This window comes from Oncorhynchus tshawytscha, linkage group LG31 (genome assembly GCF_018296145.1).
Source record: "Oncorhynchus tshawytscha isolate Ot180627B linkage group LG31, Otsh_v2.0, whole genome shotgun sequence".
Classification (NCBI taxonomy): Eukaryota; Metazoa; Chordata; class Actinopteri; order Salmoniformes; family Salmonidae; genus Oncorhynchus; species Oncorhynchus tshawytscha.
The window spans coordinates 629,375-649,307 of record NC_056459.1 but is presented as its reverse complement, the minus strand read 5'-3'; the positions used below and the strand labels follow the sequence as shown (position 1 = coordinate 649,307).

Here is a 19,933-nt window from a genome sequence, read left to right as displayed (position 1 = left end):
CAACATAAACACAATTATTTGAAGTTAGTGTGTAAATTAGCTTGCTAATAAAGTCAGACAGCTAACGTTACAACATCAGATGAGCTAACATTAGTAACCTATCCAATTCACTATATTATGAACTGGTTTACAACTCCTTGCCGTTCATCAAGTTATAACATGATAACGTTAGTTTCTTACTGGACCCTGGCAATCTGTGTGAAACTAGCTAACCACCATCTGTTCAGTATGTGGTTCATTTTCAGAATTAGGTGAAAATTAGGTGCTGCTTGTTAAACAAGTGGATTCAGGGATCAAGTGTAGCTGGAGCTGAGCCTGGCTTAAGCTGGATGCCACTATAGAGGTGAAAGGAACACCACACACTTTCCCTCTTTCTCAGGTTTTCAATATATTGGATTAAAAGGGGTATGTCAGGTGTACTATCTGCCTGAAAGAGATCAATTATGTCAACAAAGGGTATTATGCTCTGCGGGCATATTGTAGAACAGATGTCTACAGGCAGAAAGTGTACAATATAATAATGTGCAGTGTAGCCCAAAGATATTGTTTTTGTTGTGTTGAACTTGACAGTAACGTGTGTGTGTGTGTGTGAGGATTATTTTTTTTTTTACTCATGTGAATGTTATTTTTGAACATGTAGCCTTCTGGCCACTAGAATAGAGCAAAATAGAATGCCTGTTTCATTCTACTTTAAGTTGATTTTTCCCAAGTGCAATATTAATATATTGTGTGTGGGGTCACAAGCATTCTATTATAAATCTTCTCATGGCTAGCTGCAATATTAGTGTTTTTCTCAAGACTTTTCAGTAAAGTCTCTAGGCAACAAATAACATTGGATTGCTTTCTTTACATTTTTTTTTTAGCTGAGAGTTAGGTTCACATTAACCACGTATTTATACACAGACTGATCACGTAGATATTTTTTGTTTAATTAGTTAACCTGCATTTCCCCTAGCAGGGATTTTCTTTGCATGTTTCAGTGCAAAAAAAGAAAAGAGAAGTGTCACCTTTTTGGACCCTCACCAGTTTGCATCCCTGTATGAATTCTGTATGAATTATCCTGTATGAATTATCTGATTTGTTTGCATGTTTAGGTAAAAAGACAATGTCCTTCATGGAACACTGACAAGTAAAGGGCATAAACATTTTATTTTTGTTTGCTCAATTTGATTGGGTGATCCTTGCTCCCCAGTGCCTATGCCCCTGACACACAGAAGATTTGCAATTTCCTGCGGTTAGCCTCTGCCCAGGCTTTCAACATTATCTTTCGTCTTCACAATATAGCCTAACTGCGTTTTAGCAGGTTTTGTTATTTATATCAAATAAAAATATTTGGGTTTGGACAATAGTGGTGATGGCATTGTATATCACAATGTTTTTATAGGTACATAATCACGTTAGGACAAAGGTTGACATCGCCCAACTCTAGAATACACTACATTCATGTTGAGAGCTCAAAGATCCCTGTTTGTAACACAGATGGTGGTCAGCCTCCATTGGATTGACTTTTTGTATTATAGGCTACTTGCTATCTTTAATACGGGTCTCTTGCCATCAGCAGATCATGAGGTCGGACTCCTACTGTTTTGTCTCCAAATACAAATATGTTCGTCTGTCACCTGAAAACAAGACGTTGTTCAAGCATTTCTGCCATGATGGTAAAACACAGATGTTATTTGGCTAAGACAGGGCATCTTTTTTTATTTATTTAACCAGGTAGGCAAGTTGAGAACAAGTTCTCATTTACAATTGCGACCTGGCCAAGATAAAGCAAAGCAGTTCGACACATACAACACAGAGTTACACATGGAGTAAAACAGTCAATAATACAGTAGAAACAAGTCTATGTACGATGTGAGCAAATGAGGTGAGAAGGGAGGTAAAGGCAAAAAAGGCCATGGTGGCGAAGTAAATATAATATAGCAGGTAAAACTCTGGAATGGAAGAATGTGCAAAGTAGAAATAAAAAATAATGGTATGCAAAGGAGCAAAATAAATAAAATAAATACAGTAGGGAACGAGGTAGTTGTTTGGGCTAAATTATAGATGGTCTATGTACAGGTGTAGTAATCTGAGCTGCTCTGACAGCTGGTGCTTAAAGCTAGTGAGGGAGATGAGTGTTTCCAGTTTCAGAGATTGTTGTAGTTCGTTCCAGTCATTGGCAGCAGAGAACTGGAAGGAGAGGTGGCCAAAGAAAGAATAGTTTTGGGGGTGACTAGAGATATATCTGCTGGAGCGCGTGCTACAGGTGGGTGATGCTATGGTGACAGCGAGCTGAGATAAGGGGGGACTTTACCTACCAGGGTCTTGTAGATGACATGGAGCCAGTGGATTTGGCGACGAGTATGAAGCGAGGGCCAGCCAATGAGGGTGTACAGATCGCAATGGTATGTAGTATATGGGGCTTTGGTGAGAAAACGGACTGCATCCAATTTGTTGAGTAGGGTATTGAAGGCAATTTTGTAAATTACATCGCCGAAGTTGAGGATTGGTAGGATGGTCAGTTTTACGAGGGTATGTTTGGCAGAATGAGTGAAGGATGCTTTGTGGTGAAATAGGAAGCAAATTCTAGATTTAACTTTGGATTGGAGATGTTTGATGTGGGTCTGGAAGGAGAGTTTACAGTCTTAACCAGACACCTAGGTATTTGTAGTTGTCCACGTATTCTAAGTCGGAGCCGTCCAGAGTAGTGATGTTGGGCAGGTGCAGGCAGCGATCGGTTGAAGAGCATGCATTTAGTTTTACTTGTATTTAAGAGCAATTGGAGGCAAAGGAAGGAGAGTTGTATGGCATTGAAGCTCGTCTCGAGGGTTGTTAACAGTGGAGTGGAGCTAGGTACTGCAGGGCCTGGATTCACCTCTACATCACCAGAGGAACAGAGGATGAGTAGCATAAGGGTACGGCTAAAAGCAATGAGAATTGGTCGTCTAGAATGTTTGGAACAGAGTAAAAAGGGGGTCCTGGGGCGATGAAATAGCTTCAAGGTATAATGTACAGACAAAAGGTATGGTAGGATGTGAATACAGTGGAGGTAAACCTAGGTATTGAGTGATGATGAGAGAGATATTGTCTCTAGAAATATCATTGAAACCAGGAGATGTCATCGCATGTGTGGGTGGAGGAACTAATAGGTTGGATAATGTATAGTGAGCAGGACCAGCGGCTCTACAGTGAAATAAGCCAATAAACACTAACCAGAACAGCAATGGATATCTATTGAACATATGGTTGGCAGCATTGGGTGTGTCACACTAACTTATTTGAGCTTGCCTTATGTGTCATCATTGGAGAGACCGTTCACTGAACACACACAGAATAAAGTCCTGAGTGGGCAGTATATTTGGATATAGCCACGGGATAGTTTTTCAATACCATTTTTTTTAATACAATTTTATATTTGTAGCTAGCTTTTAAATAAATATCTGCAGTCAAATTGTGCAATATATTGGGAGATAAAGCAGATCAACACGATCTTTTCACCCGGCACAATATTTTACATTACAAAGCTAACTGAAACGTTGAGCCTTTCACGTCTGTTTGTAAATAGTACAGCAGGAGAAAGCAGGAGCAGGTGAATCCAGCTGTGTATTGATAGGTTGTGTTTTTATATCAAGTCTTTTTTTTCCTCTTTTTTTTAAAGATTAAATTGAGTGATCAAGGGCATGCAACTACCATGTTTCTTCACAGAACATTAATGCAACACATTCTGCAGAAAATGTCCTAATTTTCATCAGATGACAACAGAAGTGAAACTCTATTTGGCTGGCAGTAACAAATCAGCAAACAATAAGGCAAGGTCTTTTTTGCAAAAACAATGCATGGCCATCGTCATTTCTGTTTTACATAAATAACTTTAAGCAAAGTTGGCTACATTAATCTTGCATTTTAACAGAAATATACTGGAGAAAAGTAGCTACACATCAGAGTGCGGTCTGCTGATACAATGGCCATTTGTGATTTCTCATCCGCGTGAAGTGCAACTGAAGCACAAAATTAGTCTGATGCCGGGCAGAAATTACAAGAAGCATTTAAGATGTGTTTACTAAACTCAGCAAGACATTAATTATGCATTTTTATCTTTTTTTTTTTTTGCTTGCTTAAGTGGCTGAATTAATAAGGAGATGGGGCATCCTATAGTGTTCACTTCCTGCCGTGTTTGAGAAGTCAAATCCCTTTTGGATGAGTTACCTGTACAACTGCCACTACCATTTAAAAAAAAAAAAAAAATGTTTTTAAAACATTGTTTATACAGGTTTTTCTCATTGAGAACATCTCTTTTCCAAGAGACTTGGTCCAATAGCAGCAAGGGGAACAAAGTTTCAGACAAAACAACTTACATACACATTATTAAACAAAACTATAAACACACAAACACAACAATTGACATATTACGTTAAACACACAAATCTTGACTAAAAAACAGTTGACGTTGGAAGTTTACATACACTTAGGTTGGAGTCATTAAAACTCATTTTTCAACCACTCCCCAAATTTCTTGTTAAGAAACTATAGTTTTGGCAAGTCGGTTAGGACATCTACTTTTTGCATGACACAAGTAATTCTTCCAACAATTGTTTACAGACAGACTATTTCACTTCTAATTCCCTGTATCACAATTCCAGTGGGTCAGAAGTTTACATACACTAAGTTGACTGTCGTTAAACAGCTTGGAAAATTCTAGAAAATGATGTCATGGCTTTTGACGCTTCTGATAGGCTAATTGACATCATTTGAGTCAATTGGAGGTGTACCCGTGGATGTATTTCAAGGCCGACCTTCAAACTCAGTGCCTCTTTGCTTGACATCATGGGAAAATCAAAAGAAATCAGCTGAGACCCCCACAAATTGTAGCCCTCCACAAGTCTGGTTCATCCTTGGGAGCAATTTCCAAATGCTTGAAGGTACCACATTCAGCTGTACAAACAATAGCAGACCCATTGCCCTAGCGACTCCAGATTCCAAAAAGAAACAGCTTGTACACATGCGGCTCCAGAGGGTTTTCTGTTTTTCCTTCAGACAAGAGTGTCAACTTTAATTTGCACAATGTCTCGTTCACATTTGATTGTAAATGTCCAAACTCACCAAAAATGACATTCTGTAGCTCCTACCTATACATGTTTGACTATGCACTGGATTGCCTTTCATTGCAATTTGTTTTATTTTAGGTTGCGCTCCTAAGCAAATTTTGCTAGCATCCTCCATGGAAATTCGCTATTACTTGTGCAAATTTGGTTAGCATTCTGGCAATAATGATAAATAAAGTAGGGTGGTAAAACAGATTTCTATCCTCATCCTCTCATCCCATTGGGCTTCTATTTTATTTAGCCAATTTTGGTGTTTTAATGCGGGCCCGACAGACGTTCCTTATTTTCTTCTACTTGCCTCTTCCATTTTTTGGGAAATGCTGCAATTAGTTGGTTGTAATTTTGAGTAGAGCATCGTTGCCACGTATGCAATAACATTTTGCCTTGGTGGTGTTTGTAAACACAGGCTACTTAACCTTTTTGTACAACTTTAGGAAAAGCGGCACAGGCAAAACAAGGATAAGTTAATGCCGCTCATGGGGGAAATTTAATTTCCACTCCGAGGCCAAACAAATGTAAGCAATAACAGCCAGTGCTCTCATTCAAATACAAAATCCAAAACTGAAGTTCTCCAGATTTCCAATAATTGAGTCAACAAGATATTTGGAGGGATCAAGGATGGCCTCGTGAGACGACTAGAACACACAAAATAATTATCAGGTGTCCACAATATGACTTAGGTTGAGTCCCAATAATATCTCCTTTTGTTCACTACTTCCCACATCTGAAAGCATTGGAGTGGTGCACAGTGGCTTGCGAAAGTATTCCCCCCTTGGCATTTTTCCTATTTTAAATCCTGGAATTAAAATGTTATTTTTTGCTGGGGGTTTGTAACATTTGATTTACACTTGCCTACCACTTTGAAGATGCTAAATATGTTTTATTTTAATACAAGAAATAAGACACACAAAAACCAGAACTTGAGCATGCATAACTATTCACCCCCCGAAGTCTATATTGTGTAGAGCCACCTTTTGCAGCAATTACAGCTGCAAGTCTCTTGGGGTATGGCTCTATTCTTGGCACATCTAGCCACTGGGGGGGGGCAGGGTAGCCTAGTGGTTAGAGCGTTAGACTAGTAACCCGGAAGGTTGCAAGTTCGAATCACCGAGCTGACAAGGTACAAATGTCGTTCTGCCCCTGAACAGGCAGTTAACCCACTGCTCCTAGGCAGTCATTGAAAATAAGAATTTGTTCTTAATTGCCTAGTAAAATAAAGGTTACTTTTTTTTTTTACTGGGATTTTTGCCAATTCTTCATGGCACAACTACTCCAGCTCCTCCAAGTTGGATGGGTTCCGCTGGTGTACAGCAATTTTAAGCCATACCGCAGATTCTCAATTGGATTGAGGTCTGGGCTTTGACTAGGCCATTGACATTTAAATGTTTCCCTTAAACCACTCGTGTTAGTTTTAAAAAATAAAATAAACTTTTTTTTTTTTGGAAGGTGAACCTCTGTGCCAGTCTCAAATCTCTGGAAGACAAACAGGTTTCCCTCAACAATTTCCCTGTATTTAGCACCATTCTGACCAGTTTCCCAGTCCCTGCCTATGGAAAAACATCCCCACGGCATGATGCTGCCACCACGCGTCACTGTGAGGATGGTGTTCTCTGGGTGATGAGTGGTGTTGGGTTTGTGCCCGACATAGCGTTTTCCTTGATGGCCAAAAAGCTCAATTTTAGTCTCATCTGAATTGTACCCTCTTTCATATGTTTGGGGAGTCTCCCACATGCCTTTTGGCGAACACCAAACACGTTTGCTTATTTTTTTTCTTTAAGCAATAGCTTTTTTTCTGGCCACGCTTCATTAAATCCCAGCTCTGTGGAGTGTATGGCTTAAAATGGTCCTATGGACAGATACTCCAATCTCCACTGTGAAGCTTTGCAGCTCCTTCATCTTTGGTCTCTGTTACCTCTCGGATTAATGCACTCCTTGCCTGGTGGGTGGCCCTCTCTTGGCAGGTTTTTGTTGGTGCCATTCATTCCATTTTTTAATAATGGAGTTAATGGTGCTCTGTGGGATGTTCAAAGTTTTTTGAATATTTTTATTTTTTATATCCCAGCCCTTATCTGTACTACTCCACATCTTTGTCCCTGACCTGTTTGGATAGCTCCTTGGTCTTCATGGTGCTGTTTGCTTGGTGGTGCCCCTTGCTGTACTTTTGCAAGGCACTGTAGGTATGGGCTAGAAGGATTTTTCTTTCAAATCAGTGAAGGGAAGTAAACTTGTGCATACTTTGGTAGGAAGGACAGATATATATTGGATACAACCTGCCATTTTTTGTTTTCATTCACTTCCTAAACTTCAATCACTCACTTTTTCTCTCTCCTTCCAGAGCCCCACATCTTGCTGTTCCGTCGTCCACTGCCTGCAGCCTGATCTCTCGGACAGAGGGCGAGAGAGAACCCATAGGGAAGAAGATAAGAGGGTGGCTGGAGATGGTTGAACACAACTCAGTTGGATGGATAAAGACTATTTTGTAAATACTGCATCGTATACAGTGGAGCCAGAGTCGAGCTCCAACCCACTGACTCACTCACTGTAAAGCCTTTCACATTTCCTCTGGACCTGTTTGGAACCCTTTCATATTTTTCTCTATGTACTAGCTTGATTATGTTGCCAGTGTGTGTGCCTGGGAAGAAAAGGAAAATAGCAACACATTTTCATTATTCTCAACCCACATTATTCTAACCCACTATACCTACTGTGAGTTGACTAACATATCTAATTTTAAGGCAGATAGTAAGATGGTAAATGTTCAAATATAGGAGGCGGCATTTTGGCAGCACAAATGTGCAGGGATGTTACCGAAATTACTGATCATATACCTGTTATGGCACTTGATTCAAAACTTATTTTGAATACTGCAGATTGCATCAAGTGTATGCACTCTTACACTGTACAAATGATAGCCCTCTGGATATTGTGGAGTAAAAGTTTTTTTTTAAATGCTGCTGCAGTTATACTGTAGACTGCATTTTTAGAGCTGTCAAAATGGGACCCAATATCTTTGTTGCCATGTCTATGATTGTACAAATCAGCTGCTCAGTTTTTATGAATTCTTGTACACTAGAAATAAATGTTTTAATTTGACATTCTTCTCACAGATTGTAATTTAGTTCTGCACTTTTTAACCTTTTTAAATTTTGCCGTTTGCTTATAGTGGTGTTAAAAGTGGCTTTGTAGTTGGATAGATTACATGTCTAAAGTTTGGACACCTACTCATTCAAGGGTTTTTATTTATTTAAACTTTTATACATTGTAGAATAATAGTGAAGACATAATTATGGTATCATGTAGTGCTCAAAAAAGTGTTAAACAAATCAAAATATTTTATATTCTTCAAAGTAGCCATTGCCTGGACAGCTTTGCACACTCTTGGCATTCTCTCAACCAGCTTCACATGGAATGCTTTTCCAACAGTCTTGGAGTTACCACATTTGCTGAGCACTTGTTGGCTGCTTTACCCTCACTCTGCAGTCCAACTCATCCCAAACCATGTCAATTGGGTTGAGGTTGAGTGATTGTAGAGGCCAGGTCATCTGATGCAGCACTCATCACACCTTTTTGTTCAAATAGCCCTTACACAGCTTGGAGGTGTGTTGGGTCATTGTCCTGTTGAAAAACAGATCATAGTACCACTAATTGCAAACCAGATGGGATGGCGTATCACTGCAGAATGGTGTGGTAGCCATGCTGGTTAGGTGTGCCTTGAATTCTAAAGAAATCACTGACAGTGTCACCAGCAAAGCACCACCACACCACCTCCATTCTTCACGGTGGGAACCACACATGAGGAGACACATCTGTTCACCTACTCTGCGTCTCACAAAGACACTGCGGTTGGAACCAAAAATCTCCTATTTGGACAGATTTCCACTGGTCTAATGTCCATTTCTTGTTTCTTAGCCCAAGCAAGTCTCTTCTTCCTATTGGTGTCCTTTTAGTAGTTTCTTTGCAGCCATGAAGACCTGATTCACGCAGTGTCCTCTGAACACTAGATATTGAGATGTCGATTTCATTTCTTCAACTCTGTGAAGCATTTATTTGGGCTGCAATTTCTGGAATTTATCCTCTGCACAGAGGTAACTCTGGGTCTTCCTTTCCTGTGGCGGCGGTCCTCTTGAGTCAGTTTCATCATAGTGCTTGATGGTTCTTGCGACTGCACTTGAAGAAACTTTCATAAGTTCTTAATTTTCCGACTTGATTTACCTTCATGTCTTAAAGTAATGATGGATTGTCATTTTCTGTTTGCTTATTTTCGTGGTCTTGCCATAATATGGATATGGTCTTTTATCAAATAGGGCTATCTTCTGTATACCACCCCTACCTTGTCACAACACATTAAGGAAATACATTCCACAAATTAACTTTTTAACAAGGAACAGCAGTTAATTGAAATGCATTCCAGGTGACTACCTCATGAAGTTGGTTGAGAGAATGCCAAGAGTGTGCAAAGCTATAACACTTTTTGATTACTACATCCATATGTTATTTCATAGTATTGATTTCTTCACTATTAGTCTACAATGTAAAAAATAAAAACCCTTGAGTAGGTGTGTCCAAATGTTTGGCTGTTACAGTGTATGTATGTACAGTGCCCTTTTGGAAAGTGTTCAGACCCCTTGACTTATTCTACATTTTGTTACGTTATAGCCTTGTTCTAAAATTGCTGAGATTTTTTTATTTAATCAATCTACACACACCCCATAATGTCAAAGCCAAAACAGTTTCTTAGAAATGTTTGCTAATTTATTTAAGAAAATGTACATTTTAAATACTGTATTTACTTAACTATTCAGACCCTTTTCTATGAGACACGAAATTGAGCTCCGGTGCATTCTGTTTCCAATGATCATCCTTTTGATGTTTCTACAACTTGATTGGAGTCCATCTGTGGTAAATTCAATTGATTGGACATGATTTGGAAAGGCTCACAACTGTCTATATGAGGTCCCATCATTGACAGTGCATGTCAGAGCAAAAACCAAGCCATGAGGTCGAAGGAATTGTCCGTAGAGCTCCGAGACAGGATTGTGTCAAGGCACAGATCTGGGGAAGGATACCAAAGAAATGTCTGCAACATTGCTGGTCCTTAAGAACACAGTGGCCTCCATGCTTAAATGGAATAGGTTTGGAACCACCAAGTCTCTTCCTTGAGGTGGCTGCCTGGCCAAACTGAGCAATCAGGGAAGAAGGGCCTTGGTCAGGGAGTTGACCAAGAACACGATGGTCACTCTGACCGAGCTCCAGAGTTCCTCTGTGGAGATGGGAGAACCTTCCAGAAGGACAACCATCTCTGAAGCACTCAACCAATCAGGCCTTTAGTGGTAGAGTGGCCAGACAGGAGCCACTCCTCAGTAAAAGGCACATGACACCCTGCTTGGAGTTTCCCAAAAGGCACCTAATGACTCTCAGACCATAAGAATCAAGATTCTCTGGTCTGATGAAACCAAGATTGAAGTCTTTGGCGTGAATGCCAAGTGTCACGTCTGGAGGAAACGTGGCACTATCTGTACAGTGAAGCATGGTGACAGCAGACACCTTTGCTTAACTCCTCTTGACAATTCAAAACTCTGAGCAGTAGCCGTTATTTACTATTTTACACCTGGGGTTGCTATACATAATTTTTTACCCATTTTATAAGAGAATTACCGAAATTGAAACAGTTATAAATAAAATCCAGGCTTACTTTATCAAATGCCTTTTCAAAATCTGCTATAAATACCACTCCTGGCTTATATGTTTCATAATGTTCTATTATTTCTAGTTGTTGTCATATATTATCTCCAATGTATCGTCCATGTAAAAAAAAAACTGATCAGGATGAACAATACCTAGTAAAACCCTTTTAATTCTGAGAGTAATGCATTTTGCCAGTATTTTTGCATCACAACATTGATGTGTAAGGGGCCTCCAGTTTTTTAGACTGGGTCTTGTTTTAATAGTAGAGCAATCAGACCTTCCTGCCGAGTACATTTCTATAACAGTAGTTAAAACAATATAACAATGTCGCTTTTAGTATATCAAAAAATACTTGCCATCAAGCCCTGGGGTTTTTCCAGACAGGATTTAATAGCCTCAAAATGTTCTTCCTCTGTAGTTTGGCCTTCGCACTGATCTTTCTGTACATTTGTTAATATTATTTGGAAAGAATTCCTTAATATACAGTGGGGCAAAAAAATATTTAGTCAGCCACCAATTGTGCAAGTTCTCCCACTTAAAGAGAGAGGCCTGTAATTTTCATCATAGGTACACTTCAACTATGACAGACAAAATGAGAAAAAAAATCCAGAAAATCACATTGTAGGATTTTTAATGGATTTATTAGCAAATTATGGTGGAAAATAAGTATTTGGTCAATAACAAAAGTTTATCTCAATACTTTGTTATATACCCTTTGTTGTCAATGACAGAGGTCAAACGTTTTCTGTAAGTCTTCACAAGGTTTTCACACACTGTTGCTGGTATTTCCTCCATGCAGTTCTCCTAGAGCAGTGATGTTTTGGGGCTGTTACTGGGCAACACGGACTTTCAACTCCCTCCAAAGATTTTCTATGGGGTTGAGATCTGTAGACTGGCTAGGCCACTCCAGGACCTTGAAATTCTTCTTACGAAGCCACTCCTTCGTTGCCCGGGCGGTGTGTTTGGGATCATTGTCATGCTGAAAGACCCAGCCACGTTTCATCTTCAATGCCCTTGCTGATGGAAGGAGGTTTTCACTCAAAATCTCACGATACATGGCCCCATTCATTCTTTCCTTTACACGGATCAGTCGTCCTGGTCCCTTTGCAGAAAAACAGCCCCAAAGCATGATGTTTCCACCCCCATGCTTCACAGTAGGTATGGTGTTCTTTGGATGCAACTCAGCATTCTTTGTCCTCCAAACACGACGAGTTGAGTTTTTACCAAAAAGTTCTATTTTGTTTTGATCTGACCATATGACATTCTCCCAATCTTCTTCTGGATCATTCAAATGCTCTCTAGCAAACTTCAGACGGGCCTGGACATGTACTGGCTTAAGCAGGGGGACACGTCTGGCACTGCAGGATTTGAGTCACTGGCGGCGTAGTGTGTTACTGATGGTAGACTTTGTTACTTTGGTCCCAGCTCTCTGCAGGTCATTCACTAGGTCCCCCCGTGTGGTTCTGGGATTTTTGCTCACCGTTCACCGTTGATCATTTTGACCCCACGGGGTGAGATCTTGCGTGGAGCCCCAGATCGAGGGAGATTATCAGTGGTCTTGTATGTCTTTTATTTCCTAATAATTGCTCCCACAGTTGATTTCTTCAAACCAAGCTGCTTACCTATTGCAGATTCAGTCTTCCCAGCCTGGTGCAGGTCTACAATTTTGTTTCTGGTGTCCTTTGACAGCTCTTTGGTCTTGGCCATAGTGGAGTTTGGAGTGTGACTGTTTGAGGTTGTGGACAGGTGTCTTTTATACTGATAACAAGTTCAAACGGGTGCCATTAATACAGGTAACGAGTGGAGGACAGAGGAGCCTCTTAAAGAAGAAGTTACAGGTCTGTGGAGCCAGAAATCTTGCTTGTTTGTAGGTGACCAAATACTTATTTTTCCACCATAATTTGCAAATAAATTCGTTACAAATCCTGAATTGTGATTTTCTGGATTTGTTCTCTCGCATTTTGTCTGGGGCGGCAGGGTAGCCTAGTGGTTAGAGCGTTGGACTAGTAACCGGAAGGTTGTGAGTTCAAACCCCCGAGCTGACAAGGTACAAATCTGTTGTTCTGCCCCTGAACAGGCAGTTAACCCACTTTTCCCAGGCCGTCAATGTGTTCTTAACTGACTTGCCTGGTTAAATAAAGGTCAAATAAAAAATATATATTAAAAAAAATAGTTGAAGTGTACCTATGATGAAAATTACAGGCCTCTCATCTTTTTTAAGTGGGAAAACTTGCACAGTTGGTGGCTGACAATACTTTATTTTCCCCACTGTAATCTTCATTCAGTGGGAAAGAATGAGATGGAAAAGGGAACACCTGCCTAAAATAATTAGCTGCCTCTTTTAAAATATCATTCGGAGAATCATAGATGACTCCGTCGTCAGTAACAAGTTTCTGCAAATTATTTTTGTTAATGTTCCTGTATTGGAGATTTAGGAAGGATTTCGTGCATATTTTTGTTTTTCCTCTAACTTATTTTGTATCTCTGTAGTATCATTTTTATTGCTATCTACCTCTACTATTAGTTCATGGATTTCCCTTGTTAGTCTTCTCTTTATCCAGAAACTGCTTTTTTTTGTTATTGATGAATATTGAATTGAATGACCCCTGAAGGTACATTTAAAGGTTGCCCAAACAATAAGGGGATTTGCTGATCCTATGTTATGATCGAAAAATTCTGTTTTAAATGATTTTGTCTTAGTTAAAAATAAGTTGTCCTCCAGTGAACCACGTGGAAAATCTATAAGAGTTAATAAGAGTTAATAACTCTATAAGAGTTAATGTGAATGCCAATTAGATTTTTTTTATTTCACCTTTATTTCACCAGGTAGGCTAGTTGAGAACAAGTTCTCATTTACAACTGCGACCTGGCCAAGATAAAGCAAAGCAGTGCAACACAAACAACAACACAGAGTTACACATGGAATAAACAAACATAGTCAATAATACAATAGAAAAAGTATATACAGTGTGTGCAAATGAAGTAGGATAACGGAGGTAAGGCAATAAATAGGCCATAGTGGCGAAATAATTACAATATAGCAATTAAACACTGGAGTGATATGTGCAGAAGATGAGTGTACAAGTAGAGATACTGGGGTGCAAAGGAGCAAAATAAATAAAATAGATAACAGTATGGGGATGAGGTAGTTGGATGGGCTAATTATAGGTGGGCTATGTACAGGTGCAGTGATCTATGAGCTGCTCTGACAGTTGGTGCTTAAAGCTAATGAGGGAGATATGAGTCTCCACCTTCAGAGATTTTTGCAGTTCGTTCTAGTCATTGGCAGCAGAGAACTGAATGAAAAGGTGGAATTGGCTTTGGGGGTGACCAGTGAAAAAAAGCTGCTTAGAGCTTGTGCTACGGGTGGTTGCTGTTATGGTGACCAGTGAGCTGAGATAAGGTGGGGCTTTACCTAGCAAAGACTTATAGATGACCTGGAGCCAGTGGGTTTGGCGACGAATATGAAGCGAGGGCCAGCCAACGAGAGCATACAGGTCGCAATGGTGGGTAGTATATGGGGCTTTGGTGACAAAACGGATGGCACTGTGAAAGACTGCATCCAATTTGTTGAGTAGAGTGTTGGAGGCTATTTTGTAAATGACATTGCCGAAGTCAAGGATCGGTAGGATAGTGAGTTTTACGAGGGTATGTTTGGCAGCATGAGTGAAGGATGCTTTGTTACGAAATAGGAAGCCGATTCTAGATTTAATTTTGGATTAGAGATGTTTGATGTGAGTCTGGAAGGAGAGTTGGCTGGCAGGTGCGGGCAGCGATCGGTTGAAGAGCATGCATTTAGTTTTACTTGCATTTAAGAGCAGTTGGAGGCCACGGAAGGAGAGTTGTATGGCATTGAAGCTCGTCTGGAGGTTTGTTAACACAGTGTCCAAAGAAAGGCCAGAAGTGTACAGAATGGTGTCATCTGCGTAGAGGTGGATCAGATAATCACCAGCCGCAAGAGTGACATCATTGATGTATGTCGGCCCGAGAATTGAACCCTGTGGCACCCCCATAGAGACTGCCAGAGGTCCGGACAACAAGCCCTCCGATTTGATACACTGAACTCTATCTGAGAAGTAGTTGGTGAACCAGGCGAGGCAGTCATTTGAGAAACTAAGGCTGTTGAGTCTGCCGATAAGAATGTGGTGATTGACAGAGTCAAAAGCCTTGGCCAGGTGGATGAATACGGCTGCACAGCATTGTCTTTTATCGATGGCAGTTGTGATATGCCATATTTAGACTTGAGCAATGAAATGGGGTGTCAGTATACTCGGTGACACCCAGAGAACACAACTGAAGAGTTTACGGACCTATATGCAAGGTAGCGTTCCATACCCAGAGTGGCTCGCTTGTGGGTGTGCTGTATGATATGGAACGCCATTTGGGCCTTTACGTGTCCAATCAGGACCTGACTATGACTGCACGTCACATAATAATGTAACGCGTTCATTCATTTTACGTATTTATTACACATTGACAACACTATCATTTGTATTTCATATGTCACAAAGATTCATCGATACGTATGCTTTGATTCTGGTAAAGTTGTCTTGCGTACCTGCCCTTCCCCAAGCTCTGGACGGTGCTGGTCATAAAAAAGCTAGCTAGCTGATGTATGCAAACAATGTTCTCCCCCAAAAACTAGGCGAGACCCAAATGCAGACACAGGAGTTTGTGGTTGGAGTTTAAGATGTTTAATAAATCCAAAGGGAATAGGCAAGATAATGGTTGCTGACAGGCAAAGGTCATAACCTGATCAGAGTCCAGGAGGTACAGAGTGGCAGGCAGGATTGAGGTCAGGGCAGGCAGAATGGTCAGGCAGGCGGGTACAGAGTCCAGAACAGGCAAGGGTCAAAACCCGGAGGACTACAAAAAGGAGAAAAGGCAAAGCAGGAAACCGGGAAAAAATGCTGGTGTGCTTGGACATACAAGACGAACTGGCACAGAGGAAACAGGGATAAATACACCGGGGGGAAAAAGCGACACCTGGAGAGGGGTGGAGACAATATCAAGGACAGGTGAAACAGATCAGGGTGTGACAAAAACGTCCTCACCTGTTTCAGTAGCTAGTTGTCATCTAAAATAACCCTAATCTGTAAAACAGTTCTTTGTGGTTAGCCTTCAAAACTAAGGTATGTCATTGACAGTGATGCAAAGAGGTGATTTCCCACAGTCAAAGTCCCGCAATATGAGCTACGATGCATATATTTCCGTAAACTCTTCACAGCTGTGTACTCTGGGTGTCACCGAGTAGACTGATATCCCATTTCATTGCTCCACATTCCAACACTCCAACCAAGTTTAACATTATTATGTCCAAATATGTCATGATTTCACCAGTTGTAACCTTCTGCATCACTTTCAAACAGGGACTTTTATTTTAAAGGTGATCCGCAAATTCCACTATTGTGGCTAATCCTTATTGTGGCTAGCTTCACAACACAACCCGGTCCGGTCAAGCCATGGTATAGTAGTCAGATTAAGCTAAGGTACCATGCTAGCTATTTACCCCAGAAAGTTTGCAAACATTTTTGATCCTCATCTAATATAATTGTGTTATTTAACATGTGAAATTAGAAGCTTATTTGACACATCAAATAGTGTTATTTGACGTGTATCTTTTTTGACACGCAAAGACCCAAAAGGCGTTCCATAGACGACAGCCTAGCTTGCTTTGGAACGCTGTTTGGGTCTTTGCATGTCAAAAAATATACCCGTCAAATTACACTATTTGACGTATCAAATAAGCTTCTAATTTCACATGTCAAATAACACAAATATATTATAGAATGTTGTGTGTGCTGAATTTACACCTGCAAGCCAAGCACCACTATTATCAAATCAAAGATTACAGTGAAATGCTTACTTACAGGCTCTAACCAATAGTGCAGAAAAAGGTATTATGTGAACAATAGGTATGTAAAGAAATAAAACCGTAAAAAGACAGGCTATATACATTTAGCGAGGCTATAGAAGACTAGACTTGGCACTCCGGTACCGCTTGCCATGCGGTAGTAGAGAGAACAGTCTATGACTGGGGTGGCTGGGTCTTTGACATTTTTAGGGCCTTCCTCTGACACCGCCTGGTGTAGAGGTCCTGGATGGCAGGCAGCTTATCCCCAGTGATGTACTGGGCTGTACGCACTACCCTCTGTAGTGCCTTGCGGTCAGAGGCCGAGCAATTACCGTACCAGGCAGTGATGCAACCATGATGCAGCTGTAGAACCTTTTGAGGATCGCAGGACCCATGCCAAATCCTTTTAGTTTCCTGAGGGGGAATAGGCTTTGTCGTGCCCTCTTCACGACTGCCTTGGTGTGTTTGGACCATTCTAGCTTGTTGTTGATGTTGCTGCTCCACAGCCCTGTCGATGAGAATGGGGCGTGCTCGGTCCTCCTTTTCCTCTAGTCCACAATCATCCCACCTTACAACATCTGTTCATACAAGGTTGTCTGAGTCAGTGTCCCTTCAAATCAATATTGATGGCCTTCCTCTATACAACAGCTCAAATGCTCTATTCTGAATTGAAATGTAGCATTCAGCTTTGTCTGGAAAATGCCCATTGTTCCACATTTTGTAATCGCATAATGTAATTTCTATGTAATAGCAAGTTACACTACTTTTATGTGTGTGCGTACAAGTAGATATCTTGCATACTCTCACTTTTAAGTAACCTATTCACTAATCTTGGGCATTGTGAAGGAGAGTTTTAGTGAATATAAAACAAAAATGACAGGAAATGCATCTTTATTTTACAGCAAAACACAAAGGAAGATATGGTATTAGGTATAGGTTAAAAATACTACCTTTAACATGGTCTTGTCTAACAACATTTAGCACAAAACTGCAATGTAATGTATTTACATAGATGTTACTGTCACGCCCTGACCTTAGAGAGCCTTTTTATTGCCTTTGGTTAGGTCAGGGTGTGACTAGGGTGGGTACTCTAGTTTTTTGTATTTCTATGTTGGCCTGGTATGGTTCCCAATCAGAGGCAGCTGTCTATCGTTGTCTCATATTGGGGATCATATTGAGGCAGCCTTTCCCACCTGTTTGTGGGATCTTGTTTTTGTGTAGTGTGAGCACTCCAGACGTCACATTTAGTTTGCTGTTTATTGTTGGTGAGTTTAATTTAAATAAACATTTAGACGATCGTGACAGTTACAGACTTACAAACAGTGCAGGCTCTAGCTTAAGAAGCCCCCAGGCAATATTTTCGTAAAGTCTTCTTTAGTTTTCAGTTTCCATTAAGACGTTTTATAATGTTAAAAACAAGTTTTTTTTTTAAGTGATACATTTCTCTCAATTGTTGGTAACTTGATCAGAGTGAGAGTCAGTAAAATGTTCTAACTAAAGATTCATGCCAACCAGGGAACGCATTTAAACTGAATATGGGCACAAACTACCCTACATGTCTATGGGGATATCATTTTGTGTGTGTGTGTGTGTGTGTGTGTGTTGCTTAAGGTATTGAAGATGGACAGGAGGGTTTCATGTCTAATGTTGTGGGGCGCATGTGCTAGCGGTGCTTGAGGATGAGTGATGTCATCAATATGGAACCCGACAGCAGAGAGAAGTCCTGTTGTAGAAATGCCACAATTATAGATCCGTAGACTTTTATCACAATTATTGTTTTACGTATGAATTACCCCCTTTTTCCGCCCATCATGATATTCTAGGAAATGTAAAGATGACAGGTAGTAGTATACACAATATGTAGACTTTACGGCACAGTCGATAGCGCGCCGGACCTCGGGCTCGAAGGTCGAGGGTTCGAGACCTGCTCCCTGCTGTTTCATTACATTGGTGTTGGAAGTGATCGGACCCTGTATCCACGACAGTGTGTGTGCTTGGCCGGTGAGCGCGTTCCTGTAAGACAGAGTCGCAAGCTAGCGTGAGGATCAAATCAAATCAAATTTTATTTGTCACATACACATGGTTAGCAGATGTTAATGCGAGTGTAGCGAAATGCTTGTGCTTCTAGTTCCGACAATGCAGTAATAACGAGCAAGTAATCTAACTAACAATTCCAAAAAAGGATGCGCGCTTTGAAAGGAGGGAGTAGTGTAACGACCTTGGGTTAAGCACGGAAGGTTGATGGTTCAAGACCTGCTCCCTGTCTGTTTCATTACAATACCATGGAGATTGGTGTAAACTACATTCATTTACATTTAATTTTCCTGTTATCCAGTGACCAATCTTGCATTGTTTTTTTGTTGACTAAAAGTGACGTTGAACATTCCAGTGTTGATTGTGTCATTTGATTTTCTTTGCAGATATCCAGTCGACATACCGAAAGTTTCCAGGTAAAATGTTCAGTTACTGGAGTAAACGTAGAAAAATTCAGAGGGGAGTTGCACAAGATTTGCAAAAACTAAAGTCAGGATCTGTGGAAAGGGAAGAGAGGCATGATTGTTATGGCGTAGGCAATTTTGTGCAAGTGGCTCTTCCAACGCAGGAGTCAAATACCACACTAAGTGGTAGTGAGGGTGGGGTTAACCAGAGCTTCACTGAGAGCACAGAGGAGGAGGATGATTTCAGAAAGTTACTTTCGGATTGGGCTCTTAGAAAACAAATTCCACATTCGTCATTAACTGAACTACTCAAGATTCTATCCATGAAAATACCCGAATTAGGCCAAAATCAGTGGTGTAAACTAAAGAAGTCTCTGGGGGGACTTATTTCCACACTGGCATTAAACATGGTGTGCTGTAGTAGAGTTAAAATGGTTATTCCATCAAACTTCAAATTATTAGAATAGTACACAACGAAGAACAGAACAACCAGGTTGAGGGTCAGTGGCCAAAGCCCTCGAACAGGAATATTCCAAGTTCAGACAGAAGGGGGGAGTCAGAGTTTTATTGTTGTTATTAATATAGTTTACAGAGTGATAAAATTGCTACTGTTGCTAGCTAGCATGCCTTTCTGTGATGCAGACGGATAGCTGAGCTGCCGACTGGTGCTGGCGTTGCATTATGGGAAATGTTGTTTGGTCCTCTACAGTCAGAATGGAATAGAGGCGATTTCACGTTGTAACTTGTTTATGTTGCAGTGTTTTTGTACATGAGTTGTTGAATTCTTGTACTGTCAACACTGAAAGCACCTAGCCATGTATTGGGGATGTGAGACAGGATATGTGTTTTACCTTTCTTCATGCTCCTGTGTA

General features: G+C 40.6%; 1 protein-coding gene across 2 annotated transcripts in view; it reads left to right on the top strand.

Annotated features, from left to right (window-relative positions):
- LOC112230000 (CDC28 protein kinase regulatory subunit 1B) overlaps positions 1-8,177 on the top strand; it is a 29,141-nt gene extending 20,964 nt beyond the window's left edge. For both annotated transcript variants that reach the window (XM_024396201.2, XM_024396200.2), the window contains exon 4: positions 7,420-8,177. In XM_024396201.2, the coding sequence (XP_024251969.1) occupies positions 7,420-7,463 (44 nt within the window). In that variant the 3' untranslated portion in view covers positions 7,464-8,177. The remainder of the gene's footprint in view (positions 1-7,419) is intronic.
- The last annotated feature ends 11,756 nt before the right edge of the window (positions 8,178-19,933 follow it).